Source organism: Molothrus aeneus, chromosome 9, assembly GCF_037042795.1.
Source record: "Molothrus aeneus isolate 106 chromosome 9, BPBGC_Maene_1.0, whole genome shotgun sequence".
In the NCBI taxonomy this organism is placed as follows: Eukaryota; Metazoa; Chordata; class Aves; order Passeriformes; family Icteridae; genus Molothrus; species Molothrus aeneus.
Window position 1 is genome coordinate 26,324,607 of NC_089654.1, and position 26,946 is coordinate 26,351,552.

Genomic DNA, 26,946 nt, shown 5'->3' on the forward strand with positions numbered 1-26,946 from the left:
GTGTTCACTCGTGGTTTCTATGAAACAGCAAGTTAAAAAAAGTTATTTTTTCTTTATACATATCATGTATGATATCATGTATCCATTATACATATCTTTATTCCATCCTGCAGGGAATTTATGGCAAGTGAAGAAATACAGAATCCCCCAGCTGTGAAAATGGAAATGGAAAACATGATAAAGGAGCAGATTGTACTTAGTGAACAGAGAATGAAGGTTTTGCAGCACATTGGGTATGGCAAAAGAGGATATAGCATAAAGGAAAACAGTTCTTTCTGGAGTTAATGAGGGGCTTGGCTACAAAATGCACTTTGCTTTCTGTCAGTGTGTGATTGTTAAATTCAGCAGTAAGAAAGGGTCTAAACCTAATTTTCTACAGCTCTTTTTAATGGAAAAAATGCATTCTTGATTTTCACTGCACCAGCTACAATAAAAAGGTTGTGAGATCAAGGGCTAAAAATGCAGAAATGCAAAAGTAAATCTTACTGACATTTGAAACGTGGTAGAAATGGGCAGACAAAAGATGGGTGGAAAGCTAGAAATAGGGATTGAATCTGTGTAATAAATTAAGAGAGAAGTATGGATAGAAATCTAACACTGCTGAATTTGAATATCCATCCTGAACACAAAAGCATTTTTGGGCAACGCATTACAATATTTACAGGGAGTTTTTTTACAGTGGATGTAGGAACAAGGTACATTACAATTTCTTGTTGGGTAGTAAACAGAACAACACCAATCTCTTTGGGTGATTTTTATTGCCAAGATGGCTGTAAATAAAATAAAGCACAGTAGTATGGATACTCTGATTCATAATTTTGTATTTTATAATAGTTTTATATACAAATGACTGGTTTGTATTTTAAGACCCTTGACTCTTGTTTCCTACTTTGATAGTGCCTTGTTGCCTCCAGCACATACAAAAGCTGACATAAATGAATGGTACAGAACTCTGGGGAACTTAAACAAAAGTATAGGTAAGTTGAGAAATCATAAAAACAGGGATTCAAGCAATACTTTCTTTTTTCCTGGGCAATGCTTTGAAAGTGCAGGTTTATTCTTTGTTCCACGTGTTCCCACATACCTTCTCAGCTGCTTTGAGCTGGCAGTAAGACCCAAAGAAGCTGCCTATGACATCACTTTCCTCTGGCTGGTACAAACACTTGTACATGGTGACATCTAGCAGGAACTGGCTTGGTTAGAATTAATCTGGGGAAATAAAAGGTTAATTTTGACATGGATCAGTTCTCAATCATACCAAAATACTCCTTTTTAACTCTTGGAGAAGAGGGGAAGAAGTACTGGAGGTAGTTAATTTCTCTGTGTCCTGTAGTGTGCCTATAAACAGCTGTGTGTCACATTCACATTTTCTAAAAAATGCCTTTGCCCAGGAATTTTTTCCTGGGAAGCTGAGAAGCCTCAGAGAAAAGGAAAAAAACAATCCTTATCTCATTTGCTTCTCCTGTGTTTTGTTCACATGTGGAATGAGTTTGGAGATTGTTTACCACAGGTGATTTTTTTCATTGGATTTCTGGTGTCTTTTGACTCATTGGCCAATCAGGGTCAAGCTGTGTTGAGACTCTGGAAAGAGTCACAAGTTATTATTACCTTTTTAGCTTTCTGTAAGTATCCTTTCTGTATTCTCTAGTGTAGTTTAATATAGCATTCTTTAATATAATATAGTATCATAAAATAATAAATTAGCCTTCTGAGAACATGGAGCCAGATTCATCATTCCTTCCTTCCACAAGGGTCCCAGCAAATGCAATAGCTGTGTATTAAAACATCTTATTTGATTGGTTGTTAGTGTCACTTGGGTGTGCAGACACTGCTGGGATCTGTTCCCTGTGCTGAGATTCAGCACAGGGCCTCTGTCGTGTTTCCTTTTCACACTGCACTGTGAAATACAGAATTTTGACTGTTGTCTGTTCCAAATCATTCAGACAGACATAATGCAGAGTGTGTGGAGAAAATGCATGTCCAGTATGAGCTGGTCCAGGAAAAATGTCAGGAAAAAGTGCAGACCTGCAAGGTGAGTGTCCCAGCTTTGGGTGTGGTAGCCATGGTACAGTGTGTCATTACAATAAAATGTGTTTGAGGATCCGCCAAACATTGAGATAACAAGTGAAACTAGTTTTTAACCTCTGTCTTCTTCTGTTCAAAGAGTAACCACCCATTTGGTTTCACAGTAGTATTTGGTATTTATACTTGAAATGTGTAAAAGTAATGAAGGGGGTGCTATCCTGCATTTATGTGCAAGGACTCTCAGCCTTTGTGCTAAATCTGTCTTATCTTGGCAAAGAAATTCCACCTCTCTGCCTCAATTTCTCCCTCAGTATCAGTTGAATTGTAGTGTTTACTAACAGAATGGGGAGTCTAGGAAGCTGAGTCTTTCTCTGTCCATCACAAGAGAAGAAACACTAAGTTTAGCCATGACCTCTGAAATTCATGCATGTCAATAATTTGCTATTCTTTTCATTTAGATGACCCTGTTGGATGCGAACATTTGCACAGCAGAAGATGTTGAAGTTTTGCATTCCAACATGCTTCAGATGACTGAGAAACTAAAAAATAGGTTTGAAGAAGAACTGGAGCACATGGATGTACGTTGATTACATTTATTTTTATCACTCCTTGGCATTAGTCTGTTCTTCCTGTGCTCCCACCTGCAATGCCTTCTGCATCATAGGCTATTGATGTCACATTAGAGAGAGGTTCATAGGATGACTAAACACTGCAAAGAAACAAAGTTTGGTGTGGAAGAGTTCATAATTACTGTGTTCATTATTTGTGATGTATTTTATTTTTATTATAATTTATATCTGAAGTATGTATGATAGAGATGAATGAAGTATGGCCCAATCTGCCAAAAGGCAAAGGAATAGATATAAATGATCCCCAAATGTCTTCCAGTCTGACATTTTGTGATTCTATGCATAAAAATGACTGGGGAGTTGTTCCTAAAGAGATAAATTGTAGAATATGATTCAGTGCTTTACGATGCCAGAATAAACAAAAGTTTTGATACTCTTGGCTTAAAGAATAAAAATCCACATTCTTACCCAGTTTACTTGGATTTTTTTTTTTTTTTACTCTCCACATAGAAGACACAGTGTTGAACACCAGTCATGTAATTCCTTTTATCATGTTACAAATTCTCTTACTCATTCATGTCACCTTCCAGCAGTTGAAAAATAACTTGTTCACTTGAATGTTTTTCTTTAGAGTGATTTTAAGGAGATGCCTAAATGGCATGAGCAGCACTGTCAAGGCTTGTACAGCTGTGTTCAGGAGGCCATGGATATCTGGGATGTTCATCTACTCCAACTGTCCCAGCAGGAAGATGTACTTCAGAAGAAAGTAGATGAATACAGATTGGAAAAGGATAACATAATACAGGTATAAACATAAAAACAAGGATGTGGCATAATGTAAAGAAAGGACTTCTTAATACAAAGAACCCTCTGGAATTCAAAATAGCTGCTATAAAATGAAAAACATACTATCTGACTTTTATATTGGAATTTCTACTTTTCAGTTTCATTCTGTCAGGTGCATTTTTGCTCGATTCACACTGAATGGACAATCCTGTCTTATTCTTGATATGGCAAAAGTGATAAAGATCACTGCTGCTTTCAGTACAAAGTGGCTGCAAGTTGCTATTATGAGATCTTGTGCAGGTATGGAGTCTGGTTGGATGGCAAGTTCTCATAGTTAAAACAGCCTACTTGGGGTGGCAATGTCAGAGCTGTTTATTATCTAGGAAGATCTTCATAGGTGATGAGTTTTGCTAAGGTCTTGGTGTAGAATATATGTACATAATCAAATTACTTCAATCTTAAATAGTTATGGAGATTTTAGTATATACTAAACTGTTTTTACTAGCTTTTTAATGTGGCCTCAGGTGCTGAAAGATAATCTGGATACAAATTTGGAAAAAATGAAAATGGCCAGCTGTGAAGAAGAGTTGGAGGAATATTTGAAGAGTGCCCTTTCTTCTTTAGATAAAATTAGAATGAGGTATGAATTTTGTATAGCAAATTTAAAAAGTAAAGCATATTTTAACATGGGTGGTACTACTTACACCTTGTTTATGCTGTTGTGTGAAGGTATGGAAAAAGACTTCATGTAAGAATATAAAATAATGTACATATTGAACAAGGTTAAGGCAAATAATGCAGTTTAGGAATGGGACAAAGACAGATTGTTATCCTTTAAAAACCATACCACATCAGTATTACTGTGCATACCATCACATCCATGCCTCACTCAGAAGGTAAAAGTAGTAGTTCAGATTCTTGAATCACAGGACTCAGAAGCTGGTCTGCACCATCACATCTGCACTCACAGACTTGATCTCATTCCAAGTTGCAAGGACTAAGATCTTTAAGTAGCCAAAGTATTTACTTAGGTAAGCTCTCGGTTATCCTTCTCGTGATTAGGCATTTTCAGCCCTAAAAACCATATAAAAACTGGTACAATACTGCCCTCCTTGCTAAAGATCTTAGCAGCAGGTGTGAAACCTGAGAGGAAGCAGCTCTGTTCTCACACCTAGGAAGCTTTTTCTGCCTGTTAAATCAGAGGTATATTAGAAGAGCAATATGGACATGAGGGGCAGATTGACACGCCTCATACTGGGATTGTGGTTGGAGTTGGGAGTTTGATGCTCTTAATAATCATTCAAACAATTTTTAAAAAGCCAGAGGTAACAGACCAAGTGAAAATACAATGTAACCTATCTGAATACATGCATAAATTCCCCATAATTGTCTTTGTTTAGGAGACAAAGCAAATGTAAATATAAATGAAAACAATGAGAACATTGATTCTTCTTGAATGTAGACTCAGCTTGAACCATTAGTTTTTATTTTCAAGTAAAATGAAAATAAACCAGAAAGGCTCAGTCACAGCTGAGCACAGTGCAGAACTAACATGGAAGACAGTAAATTGACCTCTCTTATGTAAGCAGTTTGAATGGTTTCCCATCCAAAAGGAAGGATGTAAAAGGCTTTATTATAAATATTTCTTAACTTTTGTGCATTTGTTTATTTGTAATGAACTAATCTCTAACAAGGCAGGATGTGATTGTATTTACTATAAACAGATCAATGGCAATGTTTAGCCTAAAGATTTTATGAGATGGATCAGAAAAGTTAGATTTAGATTTAAAGGCACTGTAGTCACACTTAATTTTATTTTTATACATACTTGAGTCTCTTAAACAGTGACCTTAAATTTGGCAGGAATGAGACATTCAAGCAGATTATAATGAATGAAGTAATGGCTTATCCAAAAGCTGTTTTGTGGGAGTTGATTTCTTACAGTATATCCATCAGCCAGCATTTTAGTGTGAAGGAAATCGTCAAACAGGTAAAAAGAAAATTTTTTCTGGTTTAAAACCTTACTGCTGTATTACTTTTTCACTTTAGAGAAAATTCACATTACCTTTAAAATTTAGATTATATAAAGTACTGTTTCAGCCATTGAATCAAGTGCTTTTGGTAGAGATAGCAGAGGGAAACCAAATTATTTCTCAGTCCCACACTTTCAACTCTGTCCTTGTTACAAACAGAATTTTAGCAAATTCATTTGCCTTTTGAACAGAAAACTACAAGGTAACACATTTACAGTAATTGATTTGAGTGATGCAGATTATTTAGATAGTTAGTGATCTATTCAAGACTATCATATCTTACTGAAATAGATACATTTTGAGAAGGGATATGGATTTCTTAGAAGAAAGCAAATCCATATTTTAAAATGGTGTGGCAGGTGTCTTTTGTTGTTTTGCTTTTAGAACTTGCAAGTCACAACAGACTCCACAGTTCAAGATCAAGATAATACCTCAACAGTCCAAACAGGTATACACAACTGCTTGGTTGTTTTTCAATCTGTATTTCTTTGGATTGTAACCAGAAGAACTCTGCTTTAACTGCAAGTAAGTAGTTGAGGCTTCAGAAGGTCAATATATGGTGGAGCAGCAAGCTGAGAGCGTTGTCCAAGGAGAGGAAAATCACAGAGTATCCTGAGTTGGAAGGGACCCGTAGAGTTTGTGAAAGTCCAGTCTGGCCCTGCCCAGACACCCCAACAATCCCACCCTGTGCATCCCTGGGAGCTTTGTCCAAACCCTCCTGGAGCTCTGGCAGCCTTGGGGCTGTGCCCATGCCCTGGGGAGCCTGGGCAGTGCCAGCACCCTCTGGGGAAGAACCTTTCCCTGATATCCAGTGTAATCCTCCCCTGTCCCTGGTCAGAGAGCAGAGATCAAAGCTGCCCCTCTGCTGCCCTCAGAGGAGCTGCAGCTGCCAGTGAGGTGTGACCTCAGTCTCCTCCAGCTGAACCAAATGCCCTCAGCCACTCCTTGTATGGTTTCCCCTCCTGACCCTTCACTATCTCTGTGTCCCTCCTTTGGAGCTTCCTCTAATAGCTTTATGTCTTTCTGACATTGTGACATCCAAAATTGTCCCCAGGGCTCGAGGCAAGGACATCCCAACCCAGAGCAGAGCAGGATGATCACCTCTCTCAACTGCTGCCAGAAGATAGGGACAGTTGTCAAAAGTCAGCTGGAGAAACAAAGCTAACAGAGAAACAGGTGATCTTGGCACAGGAAATGGAAAAACCAGAAGAAGAAGAAGAAAAGGAGAGTATTCCTCATAAAAGTGAAGAAAATGAGCGTGCAGAACAGGAACTAAGCATTACACAGGTAAGTGAGCAAGAGAATAAGTTTGAAGGTGAAGGCAGTCTTGTCCAAAATAAGGAGGAATAGGAAGTGTTTTGCTAAGAATGAGTAGAAAGTCATTTTTTGCTTAGTTTGCTTACAAAGCACACAGGGCTTTAGATATTTTTATGGGAAAATGGAGTGAATAAAACAGTTCACAACCATTCTTTTGGATCTTTTACCCTTGTAGAAACCCTTTGCATAATTTTTTTAATCTGTCTTTCAGTGTCCTCAGCCTGTGGTGAATGTTTTAAGCTAAGTATTTATACCTAAGTATTAATTTTTCAGTTTCCATGAATTTATTACCATAACAAAAACCCTTTAAAACATTGTCAACTCTGCCTATGTCTTGCCAGCATATAAATATATATAAATATTGCCAGCACTGTATAAATGTCCAAATTGAGAATGAGAACATTATTCTAACTATCCTTAGGATTTTTACACTTGCTGGTGCACTGTTGATTCTATGCTGATACTTTTAAGAGTAATGTGATAATTTCCCACAATTTCCCAGTAAGTGGCCAAGAGCAGCGAGGGGGAAAGTGCTGAAATTGCCACAGGGATTTTTTCCACAGCTAGTGGAAACACTTACACTGTTCTTGAACTTGAACAGACAGGAAAAACTGACATCACAGGGAGTTATTTTACAAAATATGAAGAAGAAGAATCACTTCCTAGGTACCTGAAATATGTACTTCTCACGGAAGCCATGTTTGTTGAACTGAAAGAAAGGTGAGCTGAGAACAATTTCTTTTCTTTCTTTCTCTTTATGTGATGGACAAATTTCAGCTGTTTAGAAGAAGCATTAGACTAGAGAGGCAAAAGTTATCTAATTACTAGTATATAATTTATATATTTATATCGTTAGATATTTAATTATAAAATTATGATCATACAATTATTATGTTATTCCACTTTTTAAATTTATACAAATATGAGAAAATATTTACATTGCTTTGTATCCATGGCTGTCAAAGTACCACAAAAACATTTACCTTTACAGAAAATTCATATTTTATGGAAAATTATTTAGTGAGAAAACATATTACAGAAAGACAAATAATTTGCCCAACTTTACTGCAGAGCCATGAGGGTAAAATGGTACTCAGTACTAAACAGCTAGCTCAAAAACTCTACCAGTATTGTGCAAATGGTACTGAAACAGTACCTTCCTATAGCCAGAAGTTGAATTCTTAGAAATAATATATTCAATAAATTCTTATTTATTATTTACTATTCCTCACTGTAATATTTCTTTTTCAATCATAGGATTCGCCTCTGCTTTTTTGAACACTTGGAGAAATGGTTTGCAGAATCCTTGTCCAACTCCTTTGTCCTTGTAGCTGCCAAGAAAGAGGAGCTGAATTCAATACTCCTGCTGCATCTTAAGTTGCATCAACAAAAGCAGGAGGAGATACAGAAAAATATCTACAATGTTCGAGCTGGTATTGACATTTTTTTGTGTTCTGAGAATCACATGTCTTCATTTAGAGATGGTCCTAAGTGGGCCAAAATCTGTTTCAGCAGTAGTTGACTCAGTAATAGAGGAGAATAGAAAGCAGTTGAGTGTCTATGAATTTCCAGTATATTATGTTACTCACATATTTTTTAAATGACATTTCTGTTCTATAGCTCTTCCTTGGTTTGTGCTGTGTATTTTTTGGAAAAATAGACAGCAGTGCCTTGATTAACAACTGGATTGTAGAAGATGTTGAACATTCTCTTGTCAATGTTTGTGAATTCTCATCCACATTGAAATTATTTAACAAGAGTTTGTGGTGTACAAAAAATATTTTAAAAGTGTTGCAGAAAAAGAAATTAGCAAGTTGAGAGAGCCAAAATGTCAGGGCCAAGCTTCTAAAAACATGAGAGGGAGGATTTAACTTTGTAAAATATCACCGAGCAGCTGCAGAGCATCCTGTAATGAAAATCTGTTTTGCATGGGAAGTGTCTGGTTTTTATGGTGAGAAAAAATATTTTGGTTTGTTGGTCTTTAATACATAAGCTAAAAATTCTTCTTTTGAAGAACAGGCAAATAATTTTTCAGTTTCCCTTTTTCTGCAGAGAGAACAGGTGCTTCTTCTCCTATCTTTCTTGAGGTGATGGGCTGACTCTTGATTTATGCAGCTATCATTCCAGAAGAGAGACCAAAACCTATTTTTTTCTTTCCCTCACAAAACCAGGAAAAGTGTATTTTCCATTAAAAAAATATTACCTTTAGTTTTCTTACAAGACTGACAACAGAGAGATAATGGAGATATCAGCAATGACCAAAAAAAAAAGGCAAATGCTTAGTGTAAACAAGAGACATTTGTGGTTTGAATGGATTAGGAGCTGTTAAGGATATATGTCTTTCACAGGAGAAAAGTCAAAGAAATGAAATTGAATGTATTTAATTTGTATATTTTAGCAACTCTGAGCTCTGGCTTTGTTTATTTTGCTGCTGCAGTTGATCACAGGTTAACTGGGCATTGTGCTAGCTCACAGTAAAGAGGAAATAATGTCCCTATTGTAAACTTCCTTTCCTCTCAGCGGAGCTGTCACTTCACAAAGAGCACCTTGAGTGCCACTGTGCAATGCTGGCAGAAAGCCTGGAAAGGGAGAAAGCTGAATTCCTCAGATTTTCAGACCAGCTACAGAAGCTCAACACAAACTTCCATTCCCGAGTCCAAACCTTGGAGTATGACTTGCTCCACGCTCCCGTGACTGAACAGTAAGTGTGAAGTGTGCCACTGCTGTTGCTGTGAATCCCCCTAGTTAAATACTCCTGATTGCTGTCTGAGATGTCTATGGTTTGCATTCTGAACCTGTTTTATATCTAACTGCTCTTCAAGGAAGACTACTTCATAAAACTTGAAAACATAAAGAATTTCATTCTCTTTCCCTGATGAAATTAAAATCAATACTGAACACATGGGAATTCTCATCTCCTTTCAAAGTGCTGGCAGTCTTTAGGTGATGATGAACAGAAAAGATGTTTCATCTGTTTAGATTTTATCCAGTTTACTGAACATGCACAGTAATATCAGTTGACTATTTGTTTTTGAAGAAAAGTGCCCAATAGTATCAGCTGTTGCTGATATCTTCCATGGGTTCATCTGAACCATCCCAGCACAGGGAGTTGCTTTGAGAGTCAAAAATCACTTTGGAGTCCTCAGTTTTTCTCATGTCTTTACAGCCAGCACTTGCTGAATCATCCTGTGTGTTCCTCTTCAGACATGTTTTCCCTGTCTTTTATTATTTGCTGTTAGGTCAGCTTCTTCCAGCAATAATCTGGAATCAGAGCTCTGCAACCAGCTGGAATCAATCAGGGTTACTGTGAGAAGTTACCAGCAGCACTTGGAGGAAGCTTTTGGAAGATTAAGGGATTTGAATGTGGATTTTCTCAAAAGTTGCAGGTACATAGATTTCATGGAAGTGTTGCTTATAAATGGTGACTTAATTCTGTGAATTGGTGTTTGTTGCATAGGCAGAACAGTAAAAATAAAGTTTATTTTGTTATTCATCTAGTTTCCTATTTAGAAAAAGAAATGTATCTTGTTAAACCACAATTATTCTGCTGTTTTCATCACATTTGTGTTGTTTCAGGGCTGTTTAGCTAAAATGGTCTTGGAGTAAAATGACTCACAGCCAATTGTTTATATGTTTGCTTTCAGATTATTTTCGGAGAGTGGTAACTTTGCATCTGAGGAGGTAAAGTTTTTCAACGAGTGTCTCCAGAAAGAAAGTAAGCAAATTGACTTGGTTGAAAGTTCAGTCAAGACAGATGTGGAGCAAATAAAATCGAGCTGCTTGAATCAGGTATGCAGAATGATATTATTTCAAATGATGTTTTCTATTGACATATTTGATGCAATTTGCAGTCAGCCTCCTTTCAGATTAGAACTGTAAGTCTGTCCTGTCACAGTCACATGATGGAAAAAATTAGTAGAATGGCAAGTTCTATCATTTGAGTTTTAAAAAGTGAAAATTATCTTGTCCTGTCTTTTGTTTCTGACATTCTTAAAGGCTACTGAACTTTTCAAGCAGTGTGGAAAAAAGTTTGCTTCTTTGTCTCTGAGCCGAGCCTTTATGGAGAAGGTCCATCAATATTTGAGAAAGCTACGACAGCAAATCAAATCAGAGGTACAAACAGGAACATCAGAACTTTGCTTAAATTCAATATAATTTTCTTTTATACCTTTGAGGAGATTTTGGCTGAATTCATAGTGGACAAATATTACATAATTCTTTATGTTAATTTAAAACTGGTTTTCTGTCACTATCCACTTAAAAGTTTATTTTTAATGCTGCTGCAGCTGTGCTGGAACACTATGGTCTTGCAGCACATTGAGAATGTACATCTGAATTCACCAATATTTTTGTGTGGTGCAGCAAACATTGAAGTGCTGCTTTTGTAAATTATTGTTTTCAGCTACTCCTCTGAGTACCAGGGATTTTTAACCAGTTTTTATCAGTGGTTCTATTGGTTTGAAAGTGGAGCCTCTGAAATTCCTGTGAGTAGGGATTTTATTTTTCCAGTTTCCTAAAGTTTGTTTCTGCTTTAGGTAGCAAATTCCAATTTGCAGTCAGTCACAATAAAGTCTTACCTGGAAAAGATTCCGCAGAAGAGAGATGCTTATGTTCATTCTACTGCAGATAAAGAAGTAACTTCTAATCAGCATGTAATGGTATTTAATTTGACTTGTTATTGATTGTTATTAATTTGGTATAAACTAATATTTTTGAGGAAGACTTATGTTTCCTTATATTTGGGGCTGGGCAGATACACAGAATTTTTGCTCAGAAAGGTCCTTGTCCTGGATTAAGCTGGGCTAGAGTTAATTTCTTCTCAGTAGCTGTTACAGTGCTGTGGTTTGGATTCAGAATAAGAATGGTGTTGATAACTCAGTTTTTGCTAAGTCCTGTTTATCCTAAGTCAAGGACTTTTTTTTCCTTGTCTCCTGCTCTGTCACTGAGGAGGTTCACAAAGGAAACTGGGAGGGAGCATAGCTGAGACAGGTGACCCAAACTGGCCAAAAAAGGGATATTCCAGCCCATGGAGTGTCATATCCAGTCTATAAACTGGGGGAGTTACCTGGAAGGGCCATTCTGGGTTCAGGAAGAGGGGCCTGACATTGGTCAGCAGGTGGTGAGCAATGGTATTGTGCATCAGTTGTTTTTAACTTTTTCTTATTATTATTATTTACCATTATCACTAAATTTCACTTTACTTTCAATGATTAAACTGTTCTTCACATACAAGTTTTCCTTTGATTCTCCTCCCTATTCCATCAGGGCAAGGAGGGTTGAGGGTTGCTGGGTTTAAAACCCCAACAGTCCTTTTTGGACAGTCAGTACCTGTTTTCCTGTTTGCCAAATGAAAACCTCAACCTCTTATAGAATCTCATTGCTTCCACATCTGTGTACATAAACTGGTGACAGAACAAAGGCAAATAATATTGTTTGCAAGAGTCAGCATGTGTGAAAAGGTTAGAACAGTCAGTTTAGTAAATACCATCTGTTTTATCATATCTTTCAGGCTTTAACTGCTGAAGAATTGTATGCTTTTGCCAGAGAGATGTTGGAAGAGCTGGAAAAGAGGAGCAAGTATCTTGACTGTTTTGTAGTAAAAACAAATATCCCACCTGCCACTGTAAGATAACATTCCCATTCTCTGTATTTTATTTAATATTGAGAGAATTTTCATATGTACATGTTTTAATGGCTATTTAGAATTTCTGCTTTGAATTCTCAAATGAAAAGAGAATCTGCATTATGCTGAGATGTCAAAGACACTGTAACATTAGGACAGCCTTTTTAAGAGGCTGAGTAAATCACCAAGTTTCCAAAATGCTGAAGAGATACATGGCATTGCAATGAGTTGCTCAGTTCTTCACAAGAGTTTGTTTTCAAGGTGTAGCACTATTCAGAAGTACATATTTCACAGGTTTCTTTAAATTATTTTTTTTTTAAATCCCAAATGGATTTTGTTTTTATCAAACGAGTTGTGTTTTCTTTCCTTCCTTTTCTGGGAGTATAAGAGTATATCCTTAAACACTGTTTATGTATGATGATTATAAAAATGATTATAAAAAACTACTCTTAAGTGCTTTGAAGTGTTTTAGAGCTGAATAGCTGTAACAACATTGCTGTTAGAATGACAAAAAATTTATTTGAGCCTGTGAAGCAAGATATTGTCTGTTTAGAAAATCTTCTCTAGTAGTCAGTCAGTCCATGGAATGCTTTCACTAACTGCCTGCTGTGGTCTACAGGGCTTTGTTTTTCTTCCCTTTTCAGGAGGCCCTCACCACTCCTGGCACAGATGGGACATTGCAGGAGCACTCAGCCACTCCTGACGTGGATCGGAGGTCACAAGGTTCCATTGCTCCTGCTCTTCCAAGAGACAGTCTCAGTTCTGAGAGCAAAAGGATGGTGATGGGACTGGATCCTGACAAATTCCCTTTGTTAAATCCAAGTGGAATGGGTACATCAATATTTGATGATTTAGCAATAAAAGCTATTGGAAATTTAGCTGGGTAAGTACTTGTTTGCCTAAAGGTAGTTTTCTGTCCATGTCTTTACTTATATTTTCTTTGCCCAGAACTAGTGAATAGACTGGTCATAGGTAATACTACTAAATATTTCCTAATCAGTCTAAGCTGAGATTGCTTTCTCTTTGAAACCAAGATTTCTCATAGCCAAAAATACCCCTTTGTGAGTGACATCTAGTATACAGTGATCAATTTTAGGTATTTAATTTTTGTCTTCTAGAGCCTTGTTTTAGTTAAAGGTGACTACCTGCCAAATAGTTGACTGAATATACAAAGTGTAAAATGAAGAGTGTGACAAATGTTTGATTTCCAAATAGTATTTGAATGCAGTTTTGCTTGTAGAAATTCCAAAATTCCAGTTAAACAATCAGTCCTATGAAATTACTTCTATATACACTGTCAGTTGTAAAAGTAATCCTATCTGTTAAATATGATCTCAGAAATTTAACTCATTTAGCACATGATAGGGATAGAGAAATTGCCTAGTTTGCTATATAATATAGTATAGAACATAAAATGATAGGGTATGCAGTAGTACTTAGCTCTTTATTTTTTTTTTCTTTTCAGATTTGACCCATCAAAAAAATACCGAGACCTAAATCGGGGGAAAAAGAATCCAGGTGTGCCTGTATTTCTTTTAATATTTTCTTTTCATCTAAATTGTAGTTCCTGGCATTTTATTGTACAGGTCTAGCATGGTCCAGGCCAGTGGCTTCTATGCTGGGAACTCTGAGATAGTTGTGCTTCTCAGCTCTTTCCCTGACCATCTTTACTTAGATAAAGATGATTTTGGGCTCCTAAAGCAATAAAAGCTGCAGAAAGAGATAATAATATTATAGAGTGCCTGTGTTTGTGATAGCAAAAGAGAAATGGGGTTGGGAAAAGAAATATTGAGCAGAAATCACGAAGTATATAGAGAATCAGGGATCCTTCTCACACTGTATCATCATCTGCTCAAAGGTGAGCACAGAGGTAACCCCAGATGCTTCCTACCTAGTGTTCCCATTTCCTCATCTCTCTTCTGCAGACCTTGACTCTTCCAGCCATTTCCAAAGCCATCCTAAATCTCTTCACATCTGCAAGTCCCCATGACCACCAATACTGTGAATGTAACCCATTCATTCTCTTTCTTTACATGCCTTCACTTTGCTTTAAATTTCCTCCATCTACCATGTATCTGCTGTGACATTCCTGGGACTCATGCCCCAGCACATAACCTTTACTGCTGTTTCCACTTCTGGGTTACTGCAGGTTACTGTCTGACAGAAACGATTGCTCCTGTAGTTGTCCCCTCCATATTGTAAGGAAATGTTATAGAAACAAGAATACAATATATATATACACACACAAAAAGTACTTCAATTGGCATTTGTGCAATATTCTTCTTTCCTTGTTAACTGTAAGCAGTTCTTCCCCCAGTAAAGAAGAGGGTGTCTGATGCACATTCTCAGAAGTCTTCTAGCAAGAGGTCATCTCGGGATGAAACCAAGAGAAAAAAAAGGTGAGACCCCCAAAAGGAGGAATTCCATTTCAAATATTCCTATGCAAGAATTTACCTAAACTTTGTCTATCCATTGAAAGATTCTTAGTGCTTGTTTGTATAGCCTTCTTTCCATCTGCTGCTTATCACTTGGAATCTCTTAGCTGTTTATGTCCACATGATCAGCTTTGTGGGGTTTTTTCCCCCCCCAGATTTTGACTGGAAAAATAAAATTCTTCTTCATCTGCTGCTGTTTTGTATTTTGAAGTTGTTGAAATATAGACTAACCCCTAAATCAATGTGGCTTAATTTTTAGGTGTGTCTAAATAGTTTGTCTTCAGCTTTGTCCACAGATTGATGAAATGAGCTATTGTAATAGTGAAAACAACAAAAAATTTTTGAGCAACTGAGAGTTTAGAAGAGAATTCTGAGAATCTTTTTCCATGGAAATACTGTCTTTATATTGTCATGTTTTAGGAATGGTATTCCTAATTTTGTGCTCCTAGCAAAACTCTCCAAACCCGGTGCTGCTTGCTCACTCCCCTTTCCCTGCAGCAGCTGGAGAGGAAAATTGGAGGCACAAAAGGTGAAAATAAAGTTAAGATAAGAACAATTTATTAGAAACAGCAGTGAGATAAAAAAACTAATAGTAACAGCAGCAATGTTAATAGCAAAGTGTGCAAGAGAGGCAAGTGATTCACGTGTAAATGCTCACCATGAGCAAACCCCTGAGACTGCACCAAATTCCCCAACAGCAGGGACCCTTCCAGCCACCTCCACAATGATGAGAGGTAGAGAATCACCTCCAGGTCCTGGCCATATCCCCTCCTGGCTACTGCAGAAATTAACCCTGGCCTGGACAGACCCAGGACGCAGAATACTAGTTCTAGAGTTAGGTTTTATCTAATTTTTCTCCAGTTTCATGTCTGTCATATGACTGACTAACTAGTTCAAATCATCAGCCAGAGATAGAAAACACTTGTGGATAGTTTCAAATTAATGGTTTTCCTTTCCAGTGAAAAAGGCAGAAAATCTCTTACCAAGGATGAGAGATCCCAGATATTTGGAAAGAAGCCTCCAGAGTCTGAGTAAGTCATGTATTTCCAGAACAAAGAAGTTCATCTATAAAAACCCTCTATGTGTGTATGTATCTGTCTGTCTGTCTATCTGTCTGTCTATCATTATGACATAGAGTTCACCATTGAATTTTGAATTTAGCCTTGATATTTATAGGTCAAAGTACTTTCAGAGCAGTTCCTTTTTGCAGCATAATAATAGTGAAGATGTAAGGCATCTGGTTCATTCTGTCTGGTGTCTGAAGTGGGAGGTCTTATTGGAGCCCTTTTGGTACATTTATAGGAAGTGGGTGGGGAATGTAAAATAGCCTCTTTTTCAATTATTTTCACACCTAAGAAGACAAATACATTTTATATCTTCATTCTTCTACTCAGTATTCCATTAATGGGAATAAACAAGGTTCCATTCCCCTTCTCTAAGAAAATTATATATTGTTTCTTCATATGTACAACTATAGTCTATAGCACTGAGATGTTGTGTACATGCCATGCAAAACTATTCAAATTATTGCTTAAGATGTTTAAGTGTTTGGGAATTTTATTCCATAAAGTGTTTAGAAATAATTCCAGTAAACAGCTAGACCCACCTTGAAATATTTTTGCTTTATCTGAAATGCATGGTAAGCTCTTTGGGCACAGGAATTTGGCTAAGATTGCTTTTTTGTGACACTGACATGGCAGTGCTCTCCAGTGAGCAATTACAATAGTCCCTTGTCCTGGCTGCATATGAAGAGAATCTGTGCTAATGTGGGGCAAGGTTCTTAGGCATTCTGAACATTGGTTTGTGTATGCTCTGAAAAATGGACTAAAATTAACCTGAACAAAATACTTGAAAAACAATTAATATTGCCAGTGTGATTATTTAACAGTGTGATGATATTTTAATTTTTTTTTATTATTTTTTTGGTTTTCAGTACTTTTAAGGGGATTATTATGAATATTCTCTGGAATGGTAACAACACCTTGCTCTGCCTGGGTGAGGTAAGGAAATGTCATGTTCTTTAGTCAGTTCTGCTTTCATAGGTGTGCTCCTGTGTCAGAGAAATTATTTGCTTCTCTCAATATTTGGTAGACTGTCCAGAAATTTTCCTTTCTTCTTCTACTGTTACTTACCTAGATATGATGTGTTTAAATGTGTTATCAACATTTTTCTGGTTTATCTTTCCCTTCTGCAGGAGTTCTATGGAGACAAGAAGAATCCTTACTTGGGAATGCTTGACGATCTGCCAGACACATTTGAACATTGGGCAGAAATGATCAGAGTGAAACTACTGTCATACCAAAGGCAGACAGATGATTACTACAATTTCTGTCTTGGAGGTAAATTCATTCAGTTAAGACTTGTATTTTCTTGTATGTAATTTTCATGTGTATGTAAGGTGAAAATTGCAGTGAGCAAGAATTACATTGTTGTCGTAATCCATGACACTCAGTGGAAAAACTCCAGTTGACTTTACTGGAAATTGAGCCATTATTCTTTTTGTATGTTTTATCAGCTACAAAAAGTGTAGCAAAGGGCACTTGACTAAGTTAAAAGACCTGTACAAAGTCACATCTTTGAGTAAGTGTATGTTTCTCAAAGCATTGCACCTAGAAAAAGGAATGTCAGGGACACAGTCTCTGGGAGAAAAAATTCCAGGCTGTTTGTGTCACATGCACACCCTGTCTTTTCCAAAAAGAATTTCAGGATCAGCTGAAGTGGTTTGAGGAGGAGCTCTCTTCTGTTTCCCAGCTGGTTGTGGAAAGTCTTTTTAAAGAACATGAGCAGAAGCTCAGCTCTTTTACTGGTCATATTCAGCATCTCTTCAACAGACAGCTGAAAGATTGGGAAGATATGAAGGTATGTATCATGGGCATTCTGGAACGCTTTGTAGTGTAACCCATGGTAAGTGCATCAGAGTGATAACATTTTATTTTTCTCATTCTCACTGTTTGCTTCATCACTCTCTGCTGAGCTGACCACAGATACAGTTTTCTGTGTTTGCACTTAGTCTGCTTAGTTCTCCTGGAAGCTTTGGATTTCATGGAACTCTGTCCCTTCTCTCCCAGCTTCCAGCACTGGGCTGCCTCTTTCTAATCTTCTCAGCTCTGCCTGTCATCTTACACTTGGATTGTCAGCTCTGTGGTGGCTGTGACCTTGGAGTATGGCCAGACAGCTCCTACTGTATGGGTGCACTCCACTGTAAGAACTGTGATGTAGGGATAATGAAATACTATACTTACCATCATTCATAAAAGAGGCAATTTTGTCGAGCGATATCAGAACTGAGAACAGAATCATAATGGAGATCACACAGAACATGCTAAAGTGTCTTGAGATTGTGTCTGAGTATTAAAAATTAGGTGAAAATTACAAATATAGAGATATAAAAATACTTCATTTACCACATGGTAGGAGAGATGATTTTTTTATTGAAAATAAATCCCAAAGTGAGACCAGAGGCCAGCAGAGAGGCAATTTGGTGCATATTGCACTGCAAAGCTTATATCCAGACAGCAAAGAAGTAGCTCCATTTTCCTTGTCTTTCTGAATACCTTTATAGAAAATGTTTGTGGTTTACTTCTTCCTCTTTATGACTCACAGTATATTCTTTACTGAAGGCATTTCTTTCTTACATACTTGCTTCAAGACTACGCACCGGAGAAAATTGCATTACTCCCTAGGACACCCAAATAACTGCCTTCAGCTGGAGGCATTGTGCCAAGAGGAGATAAAAAGGCAAAAAGATCAAACTGATGGTGTTCACCTTAACACAAAGATGCTGCAGGTAATTGTAAAGCCCTTGCTTAATGTGAACTTAAATGTTGTATTTGGCAAGAAGGATGAATTTTGGACACATTTTTCCTCCCCAAAGGAAACTTGAAATTTTTTTCAGTTTTAAGCAATCCTGTTCATATATTGCTAAACTCTTAAGTGATGAATTGTCAGCATTAGATCAATATAGTCATAAATACATCTGCACACACACAACTGCTTAGATACATTTTGGAACTTACTGTTATTTTATATCATTCATAGAATCTACTGTCTGTGAGCTTAATGGTGGGGAAGAGTATTGGCTGTGGTGGTGACATCCTCTGGTTAGTTCTCTTACTTCCAGATAACAGATGCCTGGAAGGGTTTCTTCTCTGTGCATTTCATTAGTGCAAATAATGTCACTTTTCTACATAAGATTCAGAACTGAAATAAGCTGAATTTACAGGAGAGATTCAGGAATCAAAATACTTTTCCCCCTTCATCCCTGGGTTAATTGAAGGTTGGTTCCCCTGCATTAAAGCCTGTTGTTTAGTTCTCTCAGGCCACTTACTCCAAATTCTACACTGTCTGCAGAGTACTGATATTTTTAATTCCATAGTATCTCCTTCTTCTCCTCACTCTGCATACAGGCACAGAAACACAAATGCCTGATTGAGAGTAACACCTGGGCTAAGCACTTCCACCCAAAGTACCTGAATTCCAAAATGATCTTTTTGGCTAGAAGCTGTTTTTATCATGTTAACCTGAATGTGTAACTTCTAGGTACCTGTACTCAAAACTCTACAGTTTTTTGATCTTTAGATATCAGGCAATGTTAAGAATATGCAGAGACACTTTAAGATGCTTTTATATGCAACTTTGAGCCTTATGTCTGTTATCTGCAGCTGGTGCAGAATGGCAGGGTTTGATATTTGTGTAGTCTTTCAGAGCCAAGTTAAAAGGAGAGGAGATCCAATTATCAAAGGAATTCCTCTCACTTGTCTCCAATGTTGCAACAGGATTGTGCTGCTGAGTGTGCTCAGAACTTTTTTTCTGCACTGGCTGCCCTGACTGAAAAGCTCCTCTTGGACCTAGATGATACCATCACTGTCGATGATGTAAAAGTAGCAGGTAAGAAAAGAAGAGATTGCTTGTTCAGGCCTCCTCTCCCTTGTCAAAGATTGCAGCAGTCTGTCCCTAGGAAGAGGAGGCTTTGCTATTATTTGATTGAAATTAAAAGATTTGCATAATAAAGCATGCAAAACTATTTCTTGAGTGTGAAGAGCATTGAGTTGCACAATTATTCCAAAACAGTTGTATTCCTGGCATTGTTTTGTTTCTGCTGAGCATATCTTCTGTTACCTCCCAGGAACTGAAATACCCACTGAGAAGATGCCAACTTTAATGTGTCGTAAACAGTCTGAACTTCCTCCAGGAACCTCCAAAGTTCAACAGTCAGTCAAACGAGGAAGGAGGTAGTATGTAGAGATACTGGACACTGTTCTGGCTAATTCCTCTGCTCTGAACTCATATCAAGCCCTGTCCTAATAGTTTTTTGCTGCACTTGTTGAAACTGCAGCTCATCATTAGTAATGTTATTGAACTAGTAGTGGAGTAGTTTGAGTGGGCAATGATTTTAAAGAAAGGATTGCAATGGATCCAAATAAAAGTGAATTACATATAGTATTGTAGAACAATACCATGTCACTGCTATTGCTGTGCCACTTGTTTGCCACTAGTTATCAATTCATTACATTCAGATCTATGAATAGTCTGTGTATTGTTGTTCAGAAGAAATGAATTCTATACTGTGGAGAGATCCTGATGCTTTAAAAGAACAGGTGGTTGTACTAAACAAAGATGTTTTTAGAGTGAACCTTTTATGGGGAAAAAAATAACATTGATCTTTGGCACCTTAGTCCAAGTAACATGAATTAGTATGATCTGTTCTCTTTTTTAACTTCTTTTCTCCTGAGTTTGATTTGGTTGGTTTGGTTTTTTATAGGTCTTGGCCAGGAATACCCGAGACTTCTGTTCCTGACACTCCAGACTACATTCTTTGCAGAGGAACTGCATCAGTTTCAACAGCTAAGACTACCCTGGGCCATCTGGCAGTGGTGGATGCAAGACAAGCTGCATACAAGGTGGGTCTGTGGGCAAGGACTCTTGAGTGGGCTGCTGCTCTTGTGAGTTTGGTTTTTTAAGAAGACAATTACAGAATCTTAGTTGTGTGTGTAAGTTTTTAAAGTACACCATGTTTGCTGATCTTAAGGCCATAATATCTGTGTGAAGGAATCTTTTCTCATGTCTGTTTCTTTGTGATGCTGTCAGAAGCAGACAGGGTTGGTTCCTTATGGAGTCTTCTCATTCAGAGACATGACAAAGGGGAATTGTTTCAGCAGAGAAGTATGGATGGTGTCAGAAACAGGACACTGCATTCTGGCAGCATCATAGTTCCAAAAGCAGCTGTGCCCCTGTCCTGCTTGTTTTCACTCACCTTTCTTTCTGAAGCTTTTAGCTCCAGCCTTAGATCACAAAAGCTGATTTTCCCATAAAAGATGAAGAGCTGTAAAATATTTCATATCTATCTTATATCCACAACTCTGACAGATTACTGTTTCCACCATCAAAATAATCACTCTTTCTTCACTGAGTCTGTTAAAAGAATGCAGACAACTCTGCCTCTGACTGGCACAGACAATGGTTCTCAAAACAGCAGTGCTTAGCAGTTACGAGAATATTTTTATTTTAAATCTCTTGGAGATGTCTTTATACATCTGACCTGGAAGTAATTGTACTCCCACTGAACTAAATTAACTTTTTTAAAATATCTGGTTTTAATAGGAGAATGTAAAATATACTGTCAATGATGGCAAATGCCATCAAAGCTATCAATTTGCATGTGTGTTTTATGTATCTAGTTCTGGTGCCCAGGAACCTGATTACAGCAGAGATTTGAAGGGAATGTCGTTGTTTGGATACAAATGGTTAGATAAAAGGATTAAATATAGAATGCATGCACACCACAGGAGTGTTTTCCTACATGTCTGTTGCATTAAAAATACAGTACTTTATGTTTTTAGCATGGACTCTAAGAATAATAAAGTGCCTTGAGGTTTTTATAGTAGTCTACAAGTTTCTGTCTAGAGGAAATAACTTTTTAGCAGTTTTGTAAAGCTCAGTTCATACTTTTGAGTTAAGAAGTTCCAGCAAAAGTCTGAGTTCATCCTGTGTTGTCTTGAGAGAAGGCAACTCCTTACTCTTAGGAACTAATGGAAGTGAGATGAAGGTCTTGCATTTTAGCAAAATTTAAATATTGCTGATAATTTAATTTCAGAAGTTTTTAAAAGGAACACAGCTAATAGTTAATTATTCATATAGTTCTGTTGTCAAAGGCAAAATATAAGTAGCCTCTATGTAGTCTTCTGACACAATGGATCAGTACATGGATTTAGGCAAATAAATTTTATTTCATCACTACTAATTTTTTCCTTAATTGTTGGGGGTTTTTTATACAGAAATACAAAAGTAAAGTTGAAGAGCTGTTTGCCCAGATCAAGGAAGAAAGTGCAGCTCAGCTGCTGGCAATTCAGCGTTGGAGTGATTGGTGGGAAGAATCTGTCCGGAAGATAAAGAGACTCTACATCTGAGATCAGTCACTTTTTGCTGAGCTTTGTTGGTGTAAATTGACAAATTTGTATGAATGTCACTGATATTTTTCCTTTTATCTTATTAATCTGTTGCATTGAAAGAAGCTACATTTTGCCTTTTTGTTTGTTTTGCCATGTTACCACTTGTTTCTTCATATGCAGTCTTAATACTACTACTATGCTCATCTTTACATAACCACCTGGCTTGGCTTACAGTATTGTCTGGTACTATGCACATGTGTTTGTGCACATGAACCCTCTGTGCAAGGGCACTTAAAGCATATTTATTAGCAGAGTTTACAGGTTTTGTTGCAGTTTTGCCCCTGAGAGCTGGTTTGGTCTGAAAACTACCCAAGGCATGAATGAGAAAACTCCCCAAGGTGTGAAAGAGAACCATCCCTAACAAAGCACCCTTGCATCAAGGCCCCTGTGGCCAAGCACCTCTGCACAGACACCTCTGATTGGAGATGACCAGCTTGATAAAGATACACATTTTATGTTGTCTTGGTTGAACAAGCTTTGACTTGCCTACCCTTCCCATTCCTTGCCTATCCTCTCCTACCTTGTGTTGCCTACCCTTGCCTATCACTTTCTTTCATTGCCATGCCTTGCCGGCCCCTCCGTTGCCTTGCCTTATCTATCCCTCTCTTGCCTTCCCTTCCCTTCCCTTTCTTTGCCTTGCCCCTCTGTTACCCCTTACTTTCCTTGCCATGCTTTGCTCCTCCCTTGCCCCACTCTTTCCTCTCCCTTTTCCCTTTTCTGCCTGGTATTGACTTGCCCTTCCTATGCCACTCCCTTGCCTGGCTTTACCTTGCCTCTCTGACTGACCCCTCCTTGCCTTTCCCTGCCTCCATCTTGCCCCTCCCTTGCCTTGCCTCTCTTGTGTTTTCTCACCTTGCCTCTCCATTGTGTTACTTTGCTTTTCCTTCCTTTGCCCATCCCTTACCTTGCCCTTCCTCTGCCTTGCCTATCCTTGTCCCCCATGAGCCCTCTTGCATTGCCTGCCCTTGCCCCTCCCTTGCCTTACATTCACTTTCCTTTCTTTGCCCATCTCATGCTCCACTCTTGCCTTACTCCTCTCTTTCCTTTCCCTTGTCTTTCCTTGCCTTGCCCCTTCTTTGTCTTTCCCCTCCCTTGCTTTACCTACCCCTCCATTGCCCTTTCTTGCCTACCTCTCCCTCGTCTTGCTGTCATTTTCCTTTCATTGCCCCTCCCTTGGCTTGTCTTGCTTTGCCTCTGCCTTGCCCCTTCTTTGCTCTCTACTGCCTTGCCTTCCTTCCCCCTCCCTCCATTATCCTGCCCTTGCTTTCCTTCCTTTGCCTATCCCTTGCCTTGCTGACCTCCTCCCTGTATTTCTTTGCCTTGCCTTAACTTGCTGTAGCCTTCCCCCTCAGCTTTCATTCTCTTGCCTGCCCTTGCCCTGTTTTGCCCCTCCCTTGTTTGGCTTTTCCTTACCTTACCTTACCTTGCCCCTCCATGGCATTACCCCTCCCTGTCCTTCCCTTGCCCCTTCTTTGGATTTTCTGTTCCTCCTGTTTATTACCCACCTGTTTATTCCTACACCAGTCTGCAGTGCCTGGGTACAGTGCCAGGGATACTCTCTTCTTACTATTATTTCTCTATTGCCATAGTCATTAAAATAATTTTCCTCCTCTCCCTGAATTCTTCTGATTTCCCCATGTTTTTGTGGTTTATCTAAACCTGTGGTGGGATAAAAGTAATCTGGAGGTAAATTAATTTACACCATTTATAGACAAATGGTAAAAATTCTTAAATGGGGAGCTGGCCAGAGAGTCTGGCTTTTCTTTTTTTTTCCCTGTGAAATGCTCTCCTTTGCCTGCTTGCCTTTGAGACAGGCTTTTTTATGACAGTTCAGCTCAAAAAAGACTGTGTAACAAACAACCTTCTCGCCCCCAGTGACAAGAAAACAGCCTAAAATCAATGCCTACATGGGCAGTCTGGCTGTCCCAGGGGCAACAGGACACAGACCACTGGCTTTTGTGCTAAAGTTGTTTTATTGAAGGCTGTGACCTGACATTCCTTAAGATTTTGCTGAACTGCATCTGAAATGGGGAGAACACAGACAAGCTGTATAGATGCTGGGGGTAATTTAAATGTAATTTGTTTCACACACAACCCAACAAGACAAGCTGTCGTAATTTAAACATATTTTATTTAAACATAAACAATGGTGATACTTAATTAAGCATAGATATTTACTTTTAAAATATTTGCTTAACCACACCAAACCACCAAGCAAACACAATCTACCCCACTTGGCAAGACCAGGGTACAAAATCTGAAGGCAAGCTTAATTCATTTTTGCCAAAGAGCACCATGATTTATAGGTTGATTCCATTGTCCTTCAGTTGTGGGAGAGGATTTTGACACGTTTCAGTGCCTGCTGGATGCTTTCTGATGGGTGGGAGAGAAGCATTTATCAAAATCAGTATGGGCAGCAGCACAGGGCAGGATTCTGCCCTTCTGCTCAGGTGAGACCTCACCTGCCTCCAGCTCTGGGGTCCCAGCAGAGGAGGAACACGGACCTGTTGCAGTATCCAGAGAAGGCACCAGGCTGATCAGGGGCATGGAGCAGCTCTGCTGTTATAAAAGGCTGACAGAGTGGGGATTGTTCAGCCTGGAAAAGAGAAGGCTTTGGGGTGAAGAGAAGGCATTGTGGCCTTTCAGTACCCGAAGGGAACTTACAGGGAGAATTTACTTACAACAGCATGTACTTACCAGGACCCAGAAGAATTGCTTACCACTAGGGAGCAGGGTTAGATTAGATATTAGGAACAAATTTCTCCCTGTGAGAGTGGTGAGGCCCTGACAGAGGTTCCCCAGAGAAGCTGTGCCTGCCCCATCCCCGAAATGTCCAAGGCCAGGCTGGACGGAGCTTGAAGGAACCTGCTCTAGTGCAAGCTGTGCCTGCTCATAGCAGGAGCTGGGATGAGATGGTCTTTAAACCCCCTTCCAACCCAAACCATTCTATAGTTGTGTCCCAGAGGGGGCACTCCCATGGGGCTGCACAAGCCAGCAAGCCGGGCTGGGCCGGCCGCGGAGCCGCTCGCCCCCCGCACTCCCCGGGCAGCCCGCAGCGGCCCCGGGCTGCCGGCGGCGGGGCCGTCGCTGCCGAGAGCGGCTGCCCGAGAGCGGCTGCCCGAGAGCGGCTGCCCTGCCGCCCCTCCGCCGTCCCTCCTTCCCTCCCGCCCTCACGCCGTGTCAGCCGTGCGCGCGCACCCGCCCGCCCTCTCGCCGCCGGAATGTGGGCGACGCTGTCCCGGCCCTGAGGCGGCTGCGCGGCCCCGCCGGGCTGGAGGCAGCGGCAGCGCGGGGAGGACGGCCCGGCTGCAGCGGTGAGAGATCGCGACGCTGTCCCGGGCCTGCCTCGCCGGGGCGAGCGGGGCGGAGCGGGTGTCATGAGGGGCGCGGGCGGGGAGGTCGCCGCTCCCTCAGGAGAACGGGCGCGGGAGGAGAGGGAGCCGCCGGCCCAGCCCGTGTGACGGGGGATAGACAGATAGATCGTGCCCGCTGACCCGAGGTGGCTCCTCGCTGGCCGCGGGCCGATGGTTCCGCCGCTTCGTGTTATTTGGTGTTTGTGTGTGCGTGTGGAGTTGCCTGGGCAGTGGCGCTCCGGGAGGAGAAGAGCTGGAGCACAGGGCAGGATTTAAAAAATAAAGTTGTTTTCGTGGTCAGGAATGCGAGAGCGCTGTGGAAGCGTTCATCTCCCTGCCTCCTCCGCGGGAAAAGTGAAGTCACTTCCCAAGAGCCCGGACTAGCAAAGTACTGTCCTAAATCTGGGCGTCTGCATGCCCATGTCAGTTTAATTCTGTTTCATTCAATTTTATTCAATTTCATTCAATTTCATCTAATTTCATCTACGTTATGTTTTGTTTTCGGCTGGTTGTCTTTTCCGTTTTTTTGTCTCCTTTCCTCGGTTGTTTGTTTCATTTCTGGTGGTTTGTTTTATTTTTTCAAGCCCTCTTCCACTCTCTCCCGACCCGTAAGCTGGTAGAAAATTCTTGTCTTTAGATAAAAGTACTTGAAAACCTGCTGGTACCACCTGAAGCAGGGACGGCAGTGAAGGAAATGGACTTGCTGACTCTCCTCCTGCACAAGTTCCTGCAGTGTCGTGTGTACTTTGCTCCTGCTGTCACTCTCTCGAAGCTGTGTTGCCACGAGTGCTTGATTTGCTAGTACTGTGAATAAGGAATATCCTACCGCATTTCACAGCTGTATCCATCCATCGTGTGCCTAGGAGGGGGAAAAAAAAGATTCAAAACTCTTCTTTAAAACAGAGAAAAAAAAAATCTAGCGACAATTAAGAAATAACTTGCTTAGGGGTAAGCATTGTTTGTCTCTCTCACTGTCATGCTCTAGTCTCACAACCACGATGTTTTTCAGCTAAAACTTTCAGAAGGGCCAGGTGTGCTTTCAGTTTCCAGAGAGATGTCTTGTTGATGGTACAGGCAACATTTTGTTATTCTTTTAAAAGCAGAGAAGGTCCTGTGGCTTTATTTAACCAAACTTCTGTCATATAGGCCCAATCCTGACTGCCTGTCAGACCAACTTGCCTCCAGATTGTATAAAGGTTTACTGGGCCTATAAGGTTGGTTCTGCAAATTATGCCTCTGCCTAGGTTTTAAGTAGGGTTGTAGCTAACTCTGTTTATGTGGGTTAGATGGTAATAATTATATGATTAATAACTTACTTTGTAGTTTAAACTTGAAAAGACTACAAATACAGTTACAG

At 39.4% G+C, this 26,946-nt stretch overlaps 2 protein-coding genes and 1 long non-coding RNA gene across 3 annotated transcripts in view; 2 read left to right on the forward strand and 1 right to left on the reverse strand.

Moving 5' to 3' along the window:
- CCDC180 (coiled-coil domain containing 180) overlaps window positions 1-23,856 on the forward strand; it is a 29,662-nt gene extending 5,806 nt beyond the window's left edge. The window contains exons 9-38 of the mRNA XM_066556069.1: window positions 114-233; window positions 898-977; window positions 1,944-2,032; window positions 2,484-2,603; window positions 3,226-3,399; window positions 3,905-4,020; window positions 5,244-5,370; window positions 5,798-5,861; window positions 6,468-6,700; window positions 7,332-7,450; window positions 7,988-8,163; window positions 9,251-9,431; window positions 9,970-10,116; window positions 10,375-10,519; window positions 10,727-10,843; window positions 11,266-11,388; window positions 12,240-12,353; window positions 12,998-13,236; window positions 13,819-13,871; window positions 14,671-14,752; window positions 15,748-15,819; window positions 16,722-16,788; window positions 16,983-17,127; window positions 17,487-17,647; window positions 17,857-17,971; window positions 18,409-18,575; window positions 19,564-19,675; window positions 19,914-20,019; window positions 20,550-20,688; window positions 22,063-23,856. Coding sequence (XP_066412166.1) covers window positions 114-233; window positions 898-977; window positions 1,944-2,032; window positions 2,484-2,603; window positions 3,226-3,399; window positions 3,905-4,020; window positions 5,244-5,370; window positions 5,798-5,861; window positions 6,468-6,700; window positions 7,332-7,450; window positions 7,988-8,163; window positions 9,251-9,431; window positions 9,970-10,116; window positions 10,375-10,519; window positions 10,727-10,843; window positions 11,266-11,388; window positions 12,240-12,353; window positions 12,998-13,236; window positions 13,819-13,871; window positions 14,671-14,752; window positions 15,748-15,819; window positions 16,722-16,788; window positions 16,983-17,127; window positions 17,487-17,647; window positions 17,857-17,971; window positions 18,409-18,575; window positions 19,564-19,675; window positions 19,914-20,019; window positions 20,550-20,688; window positions 22,063-22,194 — 3,835 coding nt within the window. The 3' untranslated portion in view covers window positions 22,195-23,856. The remainder of the gene's footprint in view (window positions 1-113; window positions 234-897; window positions 978-1,943; window positions 2,033-2,483; window positions 2,604-3,225; window positions 3,400-3,904; window positions 4,021-5,243; window positions 5,371-5,797; window positions 5,862-6,467; window positions 6,701-7,331; window positions 7,451-7,987; window positions 8,164-9,250; window positions 9,432-9,969; window positions 10,117-10,374; window positions 10,520-10,726; window positions 10,844-11,265; window positions 11,389-12,239; window positions 12,354-12,997; window positions 13,237-13,818; window positions 13,872-14,670; window positions 14,753-15,747; window positions 15,820-16,721; window positions 16,789-16,982; window positions 17,128-17,486; window positions 17,648-17,856; window positions 17,972-18,408; window positions 18,576-19,563; window positions 19,676-19,913; window positions 20,020-20,549; window positions 20,689-22,062) is intronic.
- Window positions 23,857-24,347: 491 nt separating this feature from the next.
- On the reverse strand, window positions 24,348-25,241 carry LOC136560130 (uncharacterized). Its single transcript, XR_010784088.1, has 2 exons — window positions 24,699-25,241; window positions 24,348-24,609 (listed from the first exon to the last, which is right to left on the reverse strand). It is a non-coding gene; the product is annotated as an uncharacterized lncRNA (long non-coding RNA).
- Window positions 25,242-25,459: 218 nt separating this feature from the next.
- Window positions 25,460-26,946, forward strand: part of RABGAP1L (RAB GTPase activating protein 1 like) — a 232,786-nt gene continuing 231,299 nt past the window's right edge. Inside the window, exon 1 of the mRNA XM_066555794.1 lies at window positions 25,460-25,550. The gene's annotated coding sequence lies outside the window, so the exon portion shown is untranslated. The remainder of the gene's footprint in view (window positions 25,551-26,946) is intronic.